Here is a 21,844-nt window from a genome sequence, read left to right on the forward strand (position 1 = left end):
CAAAACTGTAGATATTCTCGATTCTTCAGATAGAATAACTATCTGTATACATAATCATATTAAAAACAAAGATTCCAAGACTTACCAAGCGGGAAAGTGCCGGTAGACATGCACAATAAAATAACACACAAACACACATACACAAAATTTCGAGCTTTCGCAACCAGCGGCTGCTTCGTCAGGAAAGAGGGAAGGAAAAGGAAAGATGAAAGGATGTGGGTTTTTCCTTTTCCTTCCCTCTTTCCTGACGAAGCAGCCGCTGGTTGCGAAAGCTCGAAATTTTGTGTTTGTGTGTTATTTTATTGTGCCTGTCTACCGGCACTTTCCCTCTTGGTAAGTCTTGGAATCTTTGTTTTTAATATATTTTTCCCATGTGGAAGTTTCTTTCTATTTTATTTACATCATGTATACATAATTAAGTTTGTATGGAACCCTGAGAGCGTGAGTCGTACTAGCACTTGTCCAATTTTATTTTTGTGGCACTGCTGTTGTGCCAGAATGTGTTTTTGTGTCTTCTGATGAGCCACTACAAGTTTTCTTCATTGAAATTTGATCACAAACATGATGGGGCAAATTTACACATTTTGCTGTGAAGTCTTTTTCTTTCATCTGTCACGTGAAAAAATCTTTGTTTTCTAACCAATTTTTGCTGAAACTTCTTGGTTCTTTGTTGTAACATTTTTCATCAGGACGAACTTGATGAACTGTTTCATCATCAGAGGAAGCACAAAACACCTTTTCAGAACAATGATCATTTCCAATTCGTAAATGTTCAAGCTGGACATGAAATGTGCTGCTGGCAACTTCTCTACCTAATAATAACCAATTTAACAGGAAATTGTGTGTTCTGAACCATGTTTAGCACCCGAGGGAGGAAAGTCACATATCACTGTTTCACTTTGTTCTCATGAAGTGTAAATTCAGCACAAAGGTTCCTGGACAGTACTCTAATATGTAGACAATCCTGTCAAAAATTGGTGAGGTGGCAATGCTACCAATAATCCTAATAAACTTCACATTCACTTTCAAGAAATGTAAGCCATGGTACATTCCATAATATTTCATTTAGAATACATTGTTGAGGCATGCTAAAAAAGATAAATTAAAATGCGATTCAAAAAATATTTTTTTTTAGCATTTATACAAGTGTTTCTAAATCAGCTTATCTGTTTCAGTGAGTTAACTGTTTGGAAATGATATTGTTAATCATTGATAATTGTTTAGAATCATGTAATATGAGTTTTTTTAGATCACAGTTGTTTCCTATTCAATAATTGTATTTGCTGTGACTGTTGTGTTTGATTTAGACCCCTAGCAATAGACTCTTAACTTTTTGGCCGAACTTAGCCATGTGGGAACTCCAGACGATGAATGCCATATGATCATTTCATTTCATTTTATTTATTTCATCAGGAAACATCGATTAAAAAATAGAGAGGGAAAACTTGAATGCCCTTAAATGAGAACTACTTCAGTCAAGACCATTTGTGGGTCAGCAACAGAATCTTGGGGGGCGCAAATTTGATTCTGAGTTGCTGTTATTCCAGCAGTGTGGGTTAATCTCTTTGTGGGTATCAATACATTTATTCAACAAAACACCATTGTTTTTAAATGACATATGCAAAGACGATATGGGATAGTAAGGAAGGTGAGCCAGAAATGGTAATGATAATGGTACATGACGTACTCCTTGCTACAGGCCATATAGATGTACATGTAAATGACAATTGGGCAAACTTCCCATTGCAAACCAAACGAAATCAGTTAACAGCCATACACAGAAATGTTTATGTTCATGATTTTACTTAAGTGATCTGATAAATGCAATGGAAAGAAAACACGGGAGGACGTAGGACGGGAGGGCAATGGAATACCACTTTAGGAAGAGTGGGAAAAATCTTGGGTAGAAACTCCCTTAATTCCAAGCGTGATGATACATAGTCAAAAATTCCTGTCATGCGATATTGCTCAGTTTTCTAGGTGAGGGTGATGAGGGGACAGTTCTTTGTAGCTGATTCTTGGGGGAGGTGGGAGGATTAGGGGAGTGTGATGATGTGGCCTGAGAAAACTGTTTGCAGACTAGGTTTGGGGGGAGGGAGTAGTGCCTGTCTGTAGAATCCCTAGCGAGACTTTCAGCATACTAGGCAAGAGAATTCTTCTCACTGCAGATACACCATCCATGGTTGGCTAGAGAATTTTTGCTGTAGAAGAGATGTTTCCACATGGTTAACCTTGGGTGCAGGGCTGAAGGTGACACCTTTGGACAGAATTAATACTTTGGGGAGGGGGTTGAGTTTTTTTGTGGAAAGTTAATAACAGTATTTTGGGTCTGTTTGGATTCTGAATTTCAAGGGAGAGAGTTTTGGAGGATGTGGTAAATTTAAAATGTCAGCTACGCATGATTTGGGTGCTATTATGAGGGATTGGTGAGGGGTTTCACTATGGGTAGGATAGGTAAGTTGAGGGTAGAATGTCCATATGTTGGAAGATTAATTGAGTTGATGTCTGGGATGATCTTCCAGGTGTTGCAGGGCAAGGATTTCAAACATGGAAAAAAGGTGCATGTAGTCAGGATTGCACAGTAACAGTATTTTTCAGAGGGAGCAGAGATGGTTCTAGATTGCCTGTGCCATGGAGTTGGGCTTTTGCAGTAACAGGTTTGTGTGAGGAATAGGGACTGGTAGAATTTAAAAAGATCAAGATCACTGTGAAAGGAAGGCTCAGTTCCTGAAAAGGGATTTTTATGGTTAGGTATTCGGGACAGGGGGATTCTATGGCTTAGGCTGTGTTTAAGGAACATGTTGTGGCACTGGGCTTCAGCTAGGAAAAGGGGCACTTTTCTGAACTGATGCAGATAGATGGAGCAGGATCTGTTTAGGCTGGGACGGTGCTAGGAAAATAAGAAATGACATGGGGAAATAGACAACTGAAAGCTTTAAATAGTGGTAAAGGGAACTGGATAACAAAGCATGAGTTTAGGAAATGAAAAGGGTGGAAGAAATTGCGCTGAGGGCAATAAAATAGTCATGTAACTTAACTCATGTCACAGGACTATCTACTGCCCTCACCACAATTCCTTCCATCCTTTTGTATGTGGTTTATTGCATGTAAGTTATAGTCAGTGTGGAAACAAAAAAGGAAAGACATAAAATTCTGATGGAAGCAATGTGTGAAAAGGACTGGGTCAACTGGAGATGAAATTTAGTGGTTTGTTAATAGAATAGTGTTGTAACTGTGATCTGGTTGATGGGTGGTTCATAAAATAGCACGCAACAGTGTTGAAATTGCCCTGACTGGTGTCACAAGGTCTCACAAGTCACACATGACCACCGTGGTCAGGGCCGGAGACGTGAGAAGGAAAAGGTAGGAACAGATGAGGATGGACAATAAAGGAGAGACAATATAAATGTAAACTGCAGGACAGATGATGTGAGATGTAGGATGGAAGGGAGCCACTAGGCAGTATAAATATAGGCATGTGATGGCTATGACATTCCAGCTCCCACACACTTGCACAGGTATCACAACTCTGTGGAAGACCAAAGTGAAGATCTGCTCAATCCATCCACTAAGCACTTCCTACTCCAGTCCTGTCACGGGCTTATCCTAACAGGCAGGGCCACCTATGAAGCATGTATGACACATACCAACTCTGGTGCAATTGCTGAACAGCTGTTTATGTTGGTGTGATAACCAAGCTGCCCACCAGAATGAGTGGCCACTGCCAAACTATGGCTGAAAATAAAGTTACCACCCAGTGACACAACAAGCAGCTGAGCACAACTCGCTCAAGTTCAGTGGTTGCTTCACAACCAGTGGCAACTGGATCTTTCCTTCCTTATGTGAGCTACACAAATGGGAGTGATCCCTGCACCACATCTTTCACTTCCATTACCCTCCTGGCCTCAGTCTCTGCTGACCCACTGTCCCCATCACCTCCACCCACCAATTTCCCTTTCCTGTCTCCCCTCTCAATCCATGTCTCCACATTACCCTCACTGTGCGCTGTACCTCACCGGCTCTGGTACCCGTATACCTTATTCCTAGCCCGTGCAGCTGCCACCCCTGTTTGGAATTACTAGGATCTCTCTTTCTCTCTCTCTCTCTCCCTCTGTGTGTGTGTGTGGGGGGGGGGGGGGTTACAATATTTTGTAAAATGCAGACTGAATAAGGACAAATAGTTTATAGCAGTTTTAACAAAAGTAAATTATTAATGCAGTTTTTAATAGTTACTTCTGTTTGTATGTGCATGATTTGACTCCTAGCATGTCCCTGCATGTTCTTTTTCATGGCAAGATTTACAAAAAACAATTGCTGAATGAATTAACATTAATGAATCACTGTGAACAGTAGCCTTAACACTTTTTCCAAAATCTATCTCTTTTAAGGTTAGTCACATTTTTCATACATTCTTCTCCTTCTCATCTGCGATGTTATGAGATAATCATACAAATACAAAGTATTCATCAGAACACAGGTTCTGCTGTCACTGTATATCTTTAGATATATACATACCTCATAAAATGAAACAACAGCCATGGCAGTTGAATGAAACCGCTGTTTGAAGCGTTCTGCATGATGCAGCTCTTCATTGCTGAACTGCCCATTTCTGTAGAGCACTCCTAACTTCACAACCAGTTTTATGATGTTCTTCACCAACTTTTCCGCTTCTTTGCGATTTCCAGTCTGTTGAAAAAAAAAAAGAATAAATGTAAATTTAGCTTATCTGTAAACCACTGTAAAGGTAAATGGGTAATATGTGGTAGAAGCAATGTAAATCATGGCAAAAGTTAACAGCAAGACATAAGTAAATGAAATTAAATATGGTAAATAATTATAAGGCAGGAACAAATATAACAACAGCAATAATTCACTTTAAAAATAAAATAAAAGAGAGAAATATATAAAATAATCATTTCCTGTTTGACTTACTGGTAATATTATGTAACGGCTGTATTGTTATTCACCATATAGAGGAGATGTTGAGTCACAGACAGGCACAACAAAAAGACTGCTATACATTGGCAATCATTCGTCATGTGTGTGAGATTTGTGCTTGTGTGATAGTGTGTGTGTATTTTCTGCTTTAGAAGAAAGCCTTTTGGCTGAAAGCTCAAATGTATTGCAGTCTTTTTGTTGTGCCTGTCTGTGATCAACATCTCCTCTATATGGTGAGCACTGATCTACCCTTATCATAATATTGTAATTATTCCATCCTGTATTTTCCAAGGAAAAGGAACCATAAAAATGTTTGCATAAAATGATTCGGAAAGACAGTGCATCTATGGTGCAAAGTCTGATTCTATTCCATTGTCCTGACTGAACAATCTCATCGAGTTTAGTGTACTAGCCAAGTCTACTAACACGCTACAAGTTTTTAACATGAGAAATATACACATGGTGCAACAGTTTTTATAATAATTATGGAGGCTTGATGGTGGAAAGTCAGGAGACGCCAGTGCCAATAATGAGGTATCTTTTTAAATGGCGAAAAGCTTCAGATTCTGAAGTGATACTATATTAAAATCTTCTGATCATCTTTTATGACAACACACTGCACTATATGTTGATGACTTCATTACATGTTTTTGTATAGTACTGCATCCTCACTATAGGTAGGTATTTCTCAAATGATGCTCCAAGTGATCTTTCCTTCTTTTCCTACCCGCCACAACGTATCCCTCCTTCCTTCCTGAGGAAGGTATTATAGTTTCCAAAAGTTACATATTGTTATTAACACTTTTAAATGTGTCTATCAGCAGTGCTACAAATTTCACTTCTTGGAAGTAAGCACTGGCCAGCTGTTCCATCTGCTTGTAATTCTTCTTGTCTATTAAAACTCTGAGTAAATTAAATATGTAAACTTGTGTATGAGAATTCCAGCAAATAGAAGCATTTTAAATAAAAAAGGGAAATCATGTAGTGCCAATAATTTTCTCAGCATCACTTGCAAGTCACAAAAACTTTTTACTCCTAGAGAGCTAAGACACTAGTATCATGTTAACAATTACTTGAGAGGTGGACTGTCTATATGCACGAACAGCAGAACCAATTTCATAGACCAAAGTGTAATAAGCCTGTGGTCAACAGCATTTATAATGTGATAAATTAAAGGACTTAACAACCCACTAACCATGCGAAATAACTGCTGTTCGTCTCATTTTCAAGTGATTCATAATGAGATGAATATTGGGGTTTTGGAAAAATGTCATGAAACAGGGATTTTCTAGTCTATAATATATCTTAACCATATAACTAATTAAGAATTGTTGTTGGTGTATCTTTAAAGGTGGAATATCTCTTTCAACAAGGAGATTACCAATAATGTTCATGCAAACACCTCCATGATGCCTCAGTTATGGTGTACAGGGTATAGTAGGTCTAAAACAGAATGTGCTGCTGACCTGCAAGTGACATATCCATAGGTTAATTAGATTACAATGAATAGCTGGTAATCTGAACATCTATCCTGGTTCATGGGTTAAGGTCATATTGCAGTCTCCTAAGTTAACTGCTAACAGAGGCAGCAAAGCTTTTATTTTCAATATTTTGCACAGTTGAACAAACTTAACAATTTAAATCACTTTCATAATCTACTCATTAAGAGATGTAATCTTTGTTAAAGTTTTAATGCAGTAAGACAAATATAACAGTTAGAAAGTGAGTATGTCTCGAGGCAGCTTAACTAACTGCAAGCAAATACCTAGCTAATTTTTGTAGAAAATTTATCTGTCACAGTAGAGAAGAAACTCAAATCCTCCAAGATAGAAGCTGAAGTTGCATGTGAGTCTGTTTGGGCAGGACTCAGTATCAGGAGTAGGCATAAAATGATAATTGGATCCTTTTGTTGCCCATCATACACACCTCCTGACCTAACCAAAAACTTTAGGGAGAACCTCAGTTCATTCGTGTATAAGTTCCCCTGTCGTACTGTAATTATTGGTGGAGACTTTAAGAAAACAACAATCAATTGAGAAAATTACAGTTTTGTTAGTCATGGGTGTGACAATACATCCTGCGAAATATTACTAAATGTCTTCTCTGAGAACTACTGAGAACAGATAGATTGGAGCCCCACTCCTGATGGAAATATATTAGATCTAATGACAGCAAATATACCTGACCTCTTTGAGAATGTCCACATGAAGACTGGTATCAGTGAGCATGGCACGATTGTGGCAACAATCATTACCAAATACACAGGATAATTAAAACATGTAGAAAGATATACATACCTTCAGCAAACTATCAGTAGACTCATAGCTCAATGAGGAACTTCAAACTTTTAGCACAGGATAGGAACATGTAGAGGAACTATGGCTCAAGTTTAAAAGAATAACTGATCATGCACTGGACAGATATGCATCCAGGTGAATAATTCGTAATATGAGGGACCCTCCATGGGATTCAGTCACAGCAAAGAAACTTCTAAAGAAACAAAGACTACTGCACAATAGGTAAAACAAAGCATTGGGCTATAGAAAGAAAGACACTGAATGAAATGCATTTAGTTACCAAGTGAGCAATGCGTGAAGCTTTGAATGTTAACTGTAGCAGAATCTTGTCAAATGATCTTTTACAAAACCCAAAGAAATTCTGGCTGTATGTAAGGGCTGTTAGTGGCATCTAGATTACTGTCAGTCACTCACAAATGAGGTGGGAACTGAAATTAAGGGTAGTAAAGCAAAAACTGAAATGCTTAACTCCGTCTTAAAATGTTCCTTTGCAATGGAAAAACCAAGAATTGTCTCAATTTAATCCTCATTCCACTGAAAAGATGAGTGTAATAAGTGTTAGTGTCAGTGATATTAAGAAACAGTTGAAATTGTTAAAACTGAACGAAGCTCCAGGGTCGATGGTATCCCTATCAGATTCTATAGTGAATTTGTGGCTGAGTTAGCCCCCCTTTTAACTACAATCTATGGGAGTTCCTTGGAGGAGGGGGGTGGGGGGGATGCTCAGCATTTGGAAGAAAGCACAGTTCACATCAATTTACAAGAAGGATAGTAGAAGCTGATCTGATGGATGGAGACATATGAATCTAAACTTTATCTTTGATAAGGATAGAAACTGAAGCAATAGATTAAAATTTGTGCCACGGCTGAGACTTGAACATGAGTCTCCCACTTACTAGGCAGATGTGCTGACCACTACATTATCACAGCATTGTGGCTACCACAGGCTACCCTAGACCAATGTTCTCCCTAACACAAACTTCAGTTCACACCTTCAGCCCATTTTCCTCTTCTGAAGTCAACAGTATTGCTGAGGCTCTCCAGCACTGGAATAGCACCTAAGCCTTGTATATAATGGGGAAATCTTGTCACAATGCTATGGTGGTGTAGTGGTTAGCACATCTGCCTAGTAAGCAGAAGACCCATGTTCGAGTCCTGTCTGTGGCACAGATTTTAATTCATTGCTTCAGCTTCTATCCTTATTGATGATGGAGGTACACACAGGATTTAACACAAAAAATTGGACTAGGGTAGTCCATACAGCTTTGGTAGCCACACTGCTTCAGTGAAGTAGAGGTTAACCCATTTACCTAGTGAGCAGGAGAACTGGGTTCAAGTGCCAGCCGTGACACAAATTTTAATTCACTGCTTCAGCTTCTAGCCTTATCGAAGATAGTGTAAATGATCCACAAAACTACCACCCAATATCCTTGACATCAGTTTGTTGTAGAATCTTACAACATATTCTGAGCTCAAACATAATGAGGTATTTCGAACAAATATTGATCATGCGGACCCCAGCTTTTCTGACATGATATACTGAAAGCATTGGATCAAGGTAGTCAGATAGAGGCAGCATTTCTTGAGTTCTGAAAAGCATTTGACTCAGCAGCACATCCAGATGTTTTCAAAACTATGATCAAATGAGGCAGCAAGCAGAAAATGTCACTCAGCTGAGGATTTTTTGGTAGGGAGCACGCAGCATGTTATCTTGGATGGACAGTCATTGACAGACGTAGATGCAACTTCGAGTGCACATTAGGAAAGTGTTTTGGGACTCTTACTGTTCATGTTTATGTTAGTGACCTTGCAGATGGTATTATAATTTTTGTAGATGGTGCAGTCTTCTATAATAAAGTATTATCTGAAAGAAGGTGCACAAATACTCAGTCAGATCTTGATAAGATTCCAATGTGGTGCAAAGATTGGCAATTTGCTTTAAATGTTCAGAAATGCAAAATTGTGTACTCCACAAAACAAAAAAGAAACATACACTGAAGAGCCAAATTAACTGGTACACCTGCCTAAATATTGTGTAGGGTCTCTGCGAGCATGCAGAAGTGGCACAACACAATGTGGCATGGACTCAACTACCTGAAATAGTGCTGGAGGCAATTGACACCATGTATCCTGCAGGGCAGTCCATATATCTGTAAGCATACGAGGTGGTGGAGATCTATTCTGAACAGCACATTGCACGGCATCCCAGTTTGGCTCAATAATGTTCATGTCTGGGGAGTTTGGTGGTCAGCGGAAGTGTTTAAACTCAGAAGAGTGTTCCTTGAGCCACTCTATAGCAAATATGGATGTGTGGGGTGTCGCACTGTCTTGCTGGAATGCCCAAGTCCTTCAGAATGCACGATGGACATTAACTGATGCAGGTGATCAGACAGGATGCTTATATACGTGTCACCTGTCAGGATTGTATCTAGACATATCAGGGGTCCCATATCACTCCAACTTCACAAGCCCCCGCCATTACAGAGCCTTAAACAATCCCCTGATAACATTCAGGATCCATGAATTCATGAGGTTGTCTCCATACTCGTGCACATCCATCCACATGACACAATATGAAACAAGATTCATCCGACCAGGCAACACGTTTCTAGTAATCAACAAGACAACAGTCAAATGTCGGTGTTGATGGGCCCAGGCAAGACGTAAAGCTTTGTGCTGTACAGTCATGAAGGGTACACGAGTGGGCCTTTGGCTCCAAAAGTCCAAATCAATGATGTCCCATTGAATGGTTCAAACACTGACACTTGTTGATGGCCCAGCATTGAAATCTGCAGCAATTTGCGTAAAGGTTGTACTTCTGTCACATTGAACAATTCTCTTCAGTCATCGTTGGTTTTATTCTTGCAGAATCTTTTTCTGGCCGCAGTGATGTCAGAGATTTGATGTTTTACAGGATTCTTGATATTCACGGTAGACCCGTGAAATGGTCATACGAGAGAACCCCACTTCATTGCTACCTCAGAGTTGCTGTGTCCCATCACTCATGTACCAACTATAACACGAAGTTCAAACTCACTTAAATCTTGATAACCTGCCACTGTAGCAGCAGTAACTGATCAAATAACTGCACCAGACACTTGTTTTTCATATAGGCATTGCCGACCGCAACACTGTATCCTGCCTGTTTTCATATCTCTGTAACTGAATATGCATGACTATACCAGTTTCTTTGGTGCTTCGGTGTAGAATCCTACGATTGTAATATCAATGAGTCACAGCTGGAATTAGACAACTCAAATAAATCCCCGGTTGTATCACTTAGTAGGGACATGGAATGAAACAATCATGCAGGCTTAGTCACGTGTAAAGTAAAAGGGCAGCACAAGTAGTCACAAGTTTTGTTTGATCTATGGGAAAGTGTCACAGAAATGCTGAAGAAACTGAACTGTAGACTTTGGAGGATAAACATAAACTATCCCAAGGAAGCCTACTTACAAAGTTTCAAGAACTGACTCTAGGAATGTACTACTACTCCCTTTGTATCACTCACACAGGGATCATGATAGCAAGATTAGATTAATTACAGCACACACAGAGACATTAAACAATCATTCTTCCCATGCTCCATACATAAATGGAATGGGAGATACCCTCTCCCATGCACTTCACAGTGGCTTGCAGAGTATAGGTGTAGACAATGTGCAGATCATATTCGTCCAGCAATTCAGAATAAGACCACTTAGTGACTTGCATCATCAAACTTTACACATAATTTCAAACTTCATTAAATATTTCCTCTACTTTAAATAAGAACATTTTAGGTTAGGCTTTACTGTGACTGTTATTGACACAGAATGAAACAACAAGTTTACTATCACCAGTCACTGTTTATTTCTCTCCACGATGCATTTCAAAAGTTTAAACCTCCATCATCAGATGGATTTACATTTGTTAGTATGACATTTGTGTGTGTGTGTGTGAGTGTGTGTGTGTGTGTGTGTGTGTGTGTGTGTGTGTGTTTTGCATTACAACATTTTGGAGTAACTTGCGGCACTGTCTAGTGGAGAAACAAAACACTATTTCAGCACATGGTTCTGAGTTACTTTTGACAATAAACTACATGTTTATCTAACAGTAAAAATAAAATAAGTAAAATAGAATACCTACAGAGGCCACAGGTTTTTTTCACTGTTGTAATGCATCATATGTATACTGTCATATTTTATAAAAAAATATAGCGTTAGGAAACTATATGGTGCAGATATCGTATAGCAGAAGAGAAAACGTTATCACAAAGTACAAATAATATACATAGTAACAACATTATTACAGAATAAATTTTTTAAGGATTTTGGAGATATTTGTTTTGAGGTGTCGAATGCATATGATGGAATAAATGTTTCTGGTGATATATAAATCCTATTTTGACACATTAATGTAGCTTAAACTTCATACTCGTTTATACAACCAAGTGGCACGTTATAAACTTCCAGTACAATTAGTATGTCGGCTACAGTGGTAAAATTATACACAAATAACAATTTTAGTTGAGATTCACAGTTAGGCTGGAGGCAGAGGGAGAAGAAGAGAAAGTGAGACGCAGGGAGAACGTGGAAGGAGTGATTGTATGAGAGCAAACTCTACAAAGCAGGGGGGTCTTAAAATTACATCTGTTACGTGTAATAACTGCCTAAACGTTGGGGCTATACATTGGTTAATGCTTTAAAATATGCAGATGGACATACAATTTTTGCCAGGAGTTGATGTACATAGTTTCAAGCTGACAGGGGGTACAAGCTGTTGGTGTGATGATATATTTGCAAATGAGGTCAATCCCTTCAACATTTGGAGGCTATTGTGGTAACATAACTAAATATTTATGCTAAATATTAAGGTGTCCATCATAATGCCACCTACACTGGTCAAGGGCTAACACCATGGCCATCACCCAGCATGTCCACCTGGGTTGATAGCCGTTGATCAGAGTCCTGGTGGCATAAAAGGATAGGCATCGACCTACTCTTTCCCTTATGCAAGGAGGGATGGGGCGGGTTTAATCGCTCGGGTACCAACTATACGAGTCATGGATTGTCAGTGAGCTATGGTCGAGAGGACATACGACGACCCCCATCACATTCGATTCATTACTGCTTGGGCTGCTTGGCAGGAGTAGTTGTCCATGTATGGGAGATGTGGTGGTGGTCATGATATGCTATGCATTTGGTGCCATCTGAAGTGTCCTTTCCTAAATGACCTGCACTACCATCCAAATTTTGAAAAAAAGAGAAAAGGTGGTTCAAACCCGAAAATGGGAATTAGATTTTAATTTACCGGAACTGTGATAGAAGAAAGCAAAGGGTGCAGTCCAGTTCAGAACTTAAAGAACAGGTTGACATGAAGGCTTAACACAGGGTTCAAAAGAATCTGATAGATATTTGAAAGAGGGGAACAGAGAACTGCAACATGGGAAATGAAGATAAAAATTCTGCAATAGCTCTGAGACTCACACCAGCCATATACATACCTACGGAGGAGAGAGACAACCCCTGGAGTGAATGTAATTTAGGGTGTATGTGACTGAGAAAGAAAAATTCACTGGAATGGTGATAATTCATTTTCTTCTGTCAGCTGCTAGTGGTTTGGCATTTTCATAATTACATTGAATTAGTGAATGGATTCCAGAAATGTCAGGCAGCAGTTGCAAGAAGCAGGTCCGACTGCAATTTCATAATTGTCTGACGTAAAACAGAAAACACAGCTGTCAAACAAAACCACTGCACCAAGCACCTGGAGATGCCACAACAGAAAAGAAAAGAAAAACACAGTTTTTGTTATACTTTGAGGGAAAAGAAGGTCATTACACTAGATTTAAGTAATCTGCCATTTAATACTGAACAGAAGATAAGAACAATAATGTGGAAATAGTGTTTCTGTGTGTCATTTGTTTTGGGTTGAGAAGATAAGACATATTGTGCTAGAAAACTGAATGGTGCAGTTTATCACTGGTCACTACATCATGATGGGAAATCTGCAACTACATTTACATTTATACTCTGCAAAATACCGTGATGTGCATGGCAGATGGTACGTCCTATAGTACCAGTTATTAGTGTTTCTTTCTCTCTCATTCACATATTGAGCATGGGAAGAATTATTGTCTGAATGCCTCTGTGCATGCAGTAATTATTTTAATCTTATCCTCGCAATCCCTACTGAGCGATGCATAGGTGGTTGTAGTATATCTCTAGAGTAATCATTTAAAGCCGGGTCTTGAAACTTTGTTAATAGACTTTCTCGGGATAGTATATGTCTGTCTTCAAAAGTCTGCCAGTTCAGTTCCTTCAGTATCTCTGTGACACACTCCCACAGATTAAACAAACTGTGACCATTCATGCTGTCCTTCTCTGTATATGTTCAATACCCACTGTTAGTCCTATCTGGTATGAGTCACCCACATGCTTGAGTAATATTGTAGGATGGGCCACAAGAGTGATTTGCAAGCATTCTCTTTTGTAGACTGATTGCATTCCCCCAGTATTCTACCAATAAATCAAAAACTAACACCTGCTCTACCCACAACAGAAGCGATGTGAGCACCCCATTCCATATCCTTACAAAGTGTTGCACCCAGGTAGTTATATCAGTTGACCAGTTCCAACAGTGACTCACTGATATTATAGTCATAGGGTACTACATTTTTTCGTTTTGTGAAGTGCAAAATTTTAGGTTTATGAACATTTAGAGCAAGTTGTAAATCTCTGCACCATGTTGATATCTTATCAAGATCTGACTGAATATTTATGCAGCTTCTCTCAGACGGTACTTCATTATAAATAACTGTATCATCTGCAAAAGCCTGAGTTTACTATTAATATTATCTGCAAGGTCATTAAAATACAACATGAACAGCAAGGGTCCCAACACACATCTCTGGGGCACAGCCAAACTTACTTCTACATCTGATGATGACTCTCCATCCAAGATAACATGCTGTGTCCTCCCTACCAAAAAGCCCTTAATTCAGTCACAAATTTCACTTGATACTCCATATGATTGTACTTTTGACAATGAGCATACATACAGTACTGAGTCAAATGCTTTGGAAATAGAGAAACACTGCATCTACCTGGTTGTCTTCATTCAAAGTTTTCAGTATACCACATGAGAAATGTTCCAGTTGGGTTTCACATGATCGATGATTTCAAAATCCATGCCGGTTGGCATTGAGGAGGTCATTCTGTTCAAGATTCCTCATTATGTTAGGGCTCAGAATATGTTGTAAGGTATTACAACAAATCGCTGATGAGGATTTTGAATGGTAGTTTTCAGGATCCTTCTACTACTCTTCTTCTAGACAGGTGTGACCTGTGCCTTTTCCCAAGAAGTGGGCACAGGTTTTTTGCTGAAGGGATCTAGCCACAAATTCAGTATAAAATCTGGCAGGGATTCCATTGGGGGCTGGAGATTTATTGAATTTTAACAATTTCAGCTGTTTCTTATCAACACTAATACTTATCATTCATCTTTTCAGTGGTACGAGGATTAAATTGGGGCAGTTCTCACGGGTTTTTCTTTGTAAAGGAACATTTGAAAACAGAGTCAAGCATTTCAACTGTTGCTGTACTACTGTCAGTTTCAGTTCCTGCAGTGGCTAGAACAATAGAGCAGCAGAGAGGCAGGTTGGTTCTCTCATGAACACATCGTTCACTCATGTTTTCTCACAGTGATTTTCTTCTGTTTCAATAACAATTATTCTCCATTGTTAATACTAACAAACTTATTTGTAAAGCAGAGCAATTGCATATAATCTTAAAGTTTTGTTCTAACTGTCACATGTAAACAAACAGTGATGTACTTTAATTGTGTGAGAGTCTCAGGTTGATTCTAAGCTGCTAGCAAGGCTGCAGTGACATGGTACAGAGGTAAAGGTACTGGACTTGCATTCAAGAGGAGCGGGCATCAAATTTCTTTGTGAACACCCAGGCTTTGTGTTGAAGTTTACACTTACTAACAGTCTTTACTGCATATTCAATGTACACAAAAGCAGTGAACAAGAGGTACAGAATCACACTGTATATGGAAGCTAAGCTCATGGCAAAGGTTTTTTTATGACTCCCTGCATGCCACATAGGGACAGTGAGTGGGCTGTCAGCAGTACAATACCACACTCTTCGGCCAAGAGCACTCTTAAAAATTGACCAAAGATGAGGGAAAAACAACATAAGAACTATCTTCATTTTAAATTAAAAAGATTAATGATGGACTACTAAAAGGGCAAAAAATACATACCATTTTAAAAAAAAAAACACAATTTCTACGTGCTGAAATTCTTCTATGAAAAGGCTCTGAGGCACTGTATCTCACTTAAAATGTGGAGGACCTGCATTTCATGAGAATCATTGTAACAGGCCAAAATATGTTCCATAGGCTTGAGGGCTGTCGGTAAAAAGACAAGGGTCTGTTAGGAAGGGAAACTATGCTCATTCCAATGGTATATCTGTACCCAGCATCGCAAGCAGCCGAAAGTGCTTGCCATCTTTTTTCATAAGTTCATGCCTTTCCTGCTTAGACCGATCAAATAAATGAAGACTAACGTGTCCTCCAAACAATATGTCTATACAATTTAGAAGGACAAAAGGCCAATTAGGATTTAATGTCCATGTACATGCAGATTATCAGAAACAGAATACAGATTCAGACTGGACACGGACGAGACAGGCAATCGGTCACATCGTTTTCAAAGGAACCATCCTGTCATAAGGCTTAGGTGGTTTGAGGAAATTGTGGAGAAACAAAACGTGTAACTGATTCAGAGAGTGAAATGGGAGTTGTCGTAACTGTCTGAAATCAGTCCACACTTGTTGCCCACACAGCCGATGGTGCTGTGAGCTGTGACTGGTTGCCACAAGACAAGTGCTGGGAAGAAGCCACACGCTTGAAGTGTTTGCTGGTAGGATGCCATGGCTGAACTGCCTGAAAAAAGTGAGCGCTGTTTCTGGAATGGTAGCTTTTGTTGTGCTCCCTGTATCTGCATATTACACCAGTTGCTTTGTGATAACAACTGCCACCTAAGACCTGGACTACTCTTGGACAGTGTGATTCTGTACTTCTTGTTCACGGCTAGCATACTCGGTGAATACGCAATACAGAGTGTTAGTAAGTGTAAACGTCAGCACAAAGCCTGGGTGTTCACACAGAAATCTCATGCCCGCTCCTCCTGAATGCAAGTCCAATACCTTTACCTCTGTACCACATCACTCCTTGTATAACATTTAAAAATCCAAGCCTTGCTAGCACGAGAAATAATTACTGTATATGTTGATAATTTATCCATCTTTCATATGCATCCAGAAAGGGGGAGGGGCAAGATGAGGCACTGGCCACATTCTTTAATGCAGGTGGGGGTGGGGGGTGGGGGCAAGATGAGGCACTTGCCCCTTCCTTTAATTTGGGATGCAGACTTCTTATTCATTACAGAAGTCTCTCACATTTCCAAACAATGATTACCTGTGGTGCTACTAATGCTAACTTTAGCATTGCCAAATACAATGGAAAACACTGCAGATTTAGCAGGCACTACATAACTTTGGTTTATATCATGGGTGCCCGTAAGGCAGTATGTATGGGGAGAGGGGGCTATAATATGGAGGAATGGAGTATTTTCAATATTTTGGAAGACGTATGGAGACTTGTAAGTAGTCATAAAAAAGTTCCAGTTCCCAACCTGTTAAAAAAGATACATAACACCACTATTAAATAATTTTATTTAGAGAAAAGCAGCTGACTTCACTATATTTTTTCCTTTAACTAAGAGCTGGAGGGGGAGGGGGGCTTGTGTGGCTGTCACTTCATTCAGATTAAACTGTGCCAGTTCCTTGGTATGGTGGTAGCTTCACAGATGCCCGGCAGGAAGGACCAGTTCGAAGTCCACGGAGAAGCTAAATGTGGCTGCATTATACATACACCCCAGTCTGACGGTAGTTTTCTAGCATTCGTCTCCCCTGGTTTACTCTTTACTGAAAAAGTTCAAAAATTTAGCTTTCAGACCACTTTTAGTAATACGTAAGTCGACCTCAAAAATCGAAATTATGAAGATAATGAAATAAAACCGTTAATAGGACGAGTTTTATATGAAAAAACTTTTTTTCAGTATCAACCCGAGATTACTTGTATACAAATAAAAATAGCTTTTGTGATCATTTCCAGCTCTATTTCCTAATTTGTTGGATGCGCTGCAGATAAGCATACGAGTGTCTAATTACAGATCATTAACTGAAAAAGTAGTTTACATATTCACATCGATTATATCAAACAGCATACTTTCCGCATATGCTTCAATTTTGGAATCAAAGTAATTTACACTCAGGTGTCAAAAGTCATGGGATAGTGATACACACATATACAGATAGCAGTAGCATACTGCACACAAGGTATAAAAGGGTAGTGCATTGACAGATCTCTCAATGTATTTATGTGATTCATATGAAAAGGTTTCAGACGTGATTATGGCCACACAGTAAGAATTAACATACCTTGAACATGGAATGGTAGCTGAGGCTAAATGCATGGGGCATTCCATTTCAGAAGCTGTTATGGAATACAGTATTCCAAGATCCACAGTGTCAAGAAAATGCCGAACACCAAATTTCAGGCATTATCTCTCACAAAGGACAATACAATGGCTGATGACCTTCACTTAACAACCAAGAGCAGCGGTGTTTGCACAGAGCTGTCAGTGCTAGCAGACGAACAACAGTTCATAAAACAATGGCAGATATTGGTGGGACATACATTGAGTGTATCTGTTAGGACAGTGCAGTGACATGGCAGCAGATGACCACGTAAGTGCCTCTGCTAACAGCACAACGTCACCTTCAGTACCTCTCCTGGGCTCATGAACCCTAGATGACTGGAAAATTGTGGCCTGGTCAAATGAGTCTTGCTTTCAGTTGGTAGGAGCTGGTGGTAGGTTTAGTGTGGTGCAGATCCCTCAAAGCCATGGACTCAGACTGTCATAAAAGCATTGTGCACACTGACGTTGGCTCATATGGAATGGACTGGGTCCTCTGATCCAACTGAATTGATCACTGATTGGAAATGTTTATGTTCAGCTACTTGGAGACCGTTTGCAGCCAATCATGGACTTTATGATCCCAAAGAATGATGGAATTTTCACGTCATCAAGCCACAACTATTTGCGACTGGTTTAAAGAACATTCTGGGCAATTCAAATGAATGATCTGGCTACCCAGATCACCCAACATGAATCCCATCAAACATTTATGGGGCTTAATCGAGAGGTCAGTTTGTGCGCAAAATACTGCCCTGGCCACACTTTTGCGATTATGGACAGCTATAGAGGCACCATGACTCAATATTTCTCCAGGGGACTTCCAACAACTTGCTGGGTCCATGCCACATCAAGGTGCTGCACTACACCGAGCAAAAGGAAGTCTGACATGGTCACCTCTGTGTAATTTCAAAACAATATTGAGTATATATTCGAGATATATTAAGTTTTACATACTGCATGTCAAATTAAGTTCTGAGGTTCTGGCCCATCCTCTGATTCATCGAATAAGTCTCATAAAAAATAACAATTTCAAAATCTGCCCCCTACTATATAAACTTCTGCAGACGCCTATAACACTTTCATAGACTTTACCATTTCTTTTGCAGCAATATTCACATTTTTAACTGTCATTTTTGAATGAATGCATATTGTGGCTGTAACCTTTAGGTTAGGGTATTTAATGATATTAAAATGTTCTCACTAGTGAATGAAAAGTTTTAATAAGCACACCGGACAAACTTCAGGTGTGCCCCAGGGCTGTGTAATAGGTCCGCTGCTTTTTACGATTTACATAAAAGATCTGGTTGATGGTATTGAAGTAGCATTAGACTATTTGCCAATGATGCTGTAGTCTACAGGAAAGTAGTACCACACGAAAGTTGTCAGTGAGGATTTGCACACAATAAATGTGTGTTGTAATGACTGGCAGTTATCTCTCAATATTAGTAAGTGTAACCTACTGTGCATAATAAGGTGAAAATCCCCATTAATGTACGAGTACAAAATAAATGCCCAGTCTTTGGCAGCGGTAATATCCATCAACTACCTGGGTGTGACTATTAGAAATGATCTCAAATGGAGTGATCAGATTACACAAGTAACGGGCAAGGCAAACCCTAGATTGCAGTTTATTGGTAGAATCCTGAAGCGATGCAGTCCTTCAACAAATAAAATTGCTTACAATATGTTAGTTCGTCCAGTGTTTTGTTCGTCTGTATGGGACCCTTACCAGTTGGGTCTAACTCAAGAGATCCGGAAGGTCCAAAGAAGAGGGGTAAGATTCGTGACTGGTACATTTAGCCATCGCAAGAGCGTTACAAATCTCATAGAAAGTTTGAAGTGGGACACATTTGCAGATAGACGACACGCTAAACGGAACGAGCTGCTCACTATATTCCGAAATTCGATCTTCGTCGAGGATGTAGGGCATATATTATTATCACCAAGTTTCAAATCCCGGAATGATCACCATTCAAAGATAAGGGAAATTAGAGCTCGTACTGCGGTGTTCAGACAGTCAACAGCGGGGGGGAAGTATGACATTGGCGCGAATTGTGCCCTCCGCCACACACCGCGGAGTGTACAGGGTGTTACCAAAAGGTACGGCCAAACTTTCAGGAAACATTCCTCACACACAAAGAAAGAAAATATGTTATGTGGACATGTGTCCGGAAACGCTTACTTTCCATGTTAGAGCTCATTTTATTACTTCTCTTCAAATCACATTAATCATGGAATGGAAACACACAACAACAGAACATACTAGCGTGACTTCAAACACTTTGTTACAGGAAATGTTCAAAATGTCCTCCGTTAGCAAGGATACATGCGTCCACCCTCCGTCGCAAGGAATCCCTGATGGGCTGATGCAGCCCTGGCGAATGGCGCATTGTATCAAAGCCGTCCACAATACGAGCACGAAGAGTCTCTACATTTGGTACCAGGGTTGCGTAGGCAAGAACTTTCAAACGCCCCTATAAATGAAAATCAAGAGGGTTGAGGTCAAGAGATCGTGGGGGCCATGGAATTGGTCCGCCTCTACCAATCCATCGGTCACCGAATCTGTTGTTGAGAAGCGTACGAACACTTCGACTAAAATGTGCAGGAGCTCCATCGTGCATGAACCACATGTTGTGTGTACTTGTAAAGGCACATGTTCTAGCAGCACGGGTAGAGTATCCCGTATGAAATCATGATAACGTGCTCCATTGAGCATAGGTGGAAGAACATGGGGCCCAATCAAGACATCACCAACAATGCCTGCCCAAACGTTCACAGAAAATCTGTGTTGATGACGTGATTGCACAATTGCGTGCAGATTCTCGTCAGCCCACACATGCTGATTGTGAAAATTTACAATTTGATCACGCTGGAATGAAGCCTCATCCGTAAAGAGAACATTTGCACTGAAATGAGGATTGACACATTGTTGGATGAACCGTTCGCATAAGTGTACTCGTGGAGGCCAATCAGCTGCTGATAGTGCCTGCACACGCTGTACATGGTATGGAAACAACCGGTTCCCCCGTAGCACTCTCCATACAGTGACGTGGTCACTGTTACCTTGTACAGCAGCAACTTCTCTGACGCTGACATTAGGGTTATCGTCAACTGCACGAAGAATTGCCTCGTCCATTGCAGGTGTCCTCGTCGCTCTAGGTCTTCCCCAGTCGCGAGTCAAAGGCTGGAATGTTCCGTGCTCCCTAAGACGCCGATCAATTGCTTCGACCGTCTTCCTGTCGGGACACCTTTGTTCTGGAAATCTGTCTCGATACAAACGTACCGCGCCACGGCTATTGCCTCGTGCTAATCCATACATCAACTGGGCATCTGCCAACTCTGCATTTGTAAGCATTGCACTGACTGCAAAACCACGTTCGTGATGAACACTAACCTGTTGATGCTACGTACTGATGTGATTGATGTTAGTACTGTAGAGCAATGAGTCGCATGCCAACACAAGCACCGAAGTCAACATTACCTTCCTTCAATTGGGCCAACTGGCGGTGAATAGAGGAAGTACAGTACATACTGACGAAACTAAAATGAGCTCTAACATGGAAATTAAGCGTTTCCGGACACATAACATCTTTTCTTTATTTGTGTGTGAGGAATGTTTCCTGAAAGTTTGGCCGTACCTTTTTGTAACACCCTGTATATGTAGATGTATATGTAGTCACCTCAGGGGAGATCGCGCTAATACCACGTAACACCGTCTCTAGCCTGGGCAATGGCCTCAATTCCGCAAGGAAGAGGTTACACAAGTTTCTTAATGCATGCTATATCCAGGTGGTGGTGGTTAGTGTTTAACGTCCCGTGCTATATCCAGGTGAAGTCACTGAGTGATAATTAGATCCTGTACAACTACAAAACTATGGCGATGTTCAGAACGAATTTTCACTCTGCAGGGAGTAAGTGATTTAAAACTTCTCAGAAGATTAAAACTGTGTGTCATACTGGAACTCAAACTTGAAACCTTTGCCTTCCGCGGGTAAGTGCTCCACACTGAACTATCCAGAGGAGTACCGGTGCTCTTGGCCACACACTGCCAAGGTCACACGTTTGAGTCAAAGTC

General features: G+C 40.1%; 1 protein-coding gene and 1 non-coding gene across 4 annotated transcripts in view; one reads left to right on the forward strand and one right to left on the reverse strand.

Moving 5' to 3' along the window:
* LOC126281178 (tumor necrosis factor alpha-induced protein 8-like protein) overlaps positions 1 to 21,844 on the reverse strand; it is an 860,942-nt gene that overhangs the window by 8,151 nt on the left and 830,947 nt on the right. For all 3 annotated transcript variants that reach the window (XM_049979869.1, XM_049979870.1, XM_049979867.1), the window contains one exon: positions 4,516 to 4,686. In XM_049979869.1, coding sequence (XP_049835826.1) covers positions 4,516 to 4,686 — 171 coding nt within the window. The remainder of the gene's footprint in view (positions 1 to 4,515; positions 4,687 to 21,844) is intronic.
* On the forward strand, positions 8,331 to 8,402 carry Trnat-agu (transfer RNA threonine (anticodon AGU)). The gene has a single exon. It is a non-coding gene; the product is annotated as a tRNA-Thr (tRNA).

Source organism: Schistocerca gregaria, chromosome 7 (genome assembly GCF_023897955.1).
Source record: "Schistocerca gregaria isolate iqSchGreg1 chromosome 7, iqSchGreg1.2, whole genome shotgun sequence".
Classification (NCBI taxonomy): Eukaryota; Metazoa; Arthropoda; class Insecta; order Orthoptera; family Acrididae; genus Schistocerca; species Schistocerca gregaria.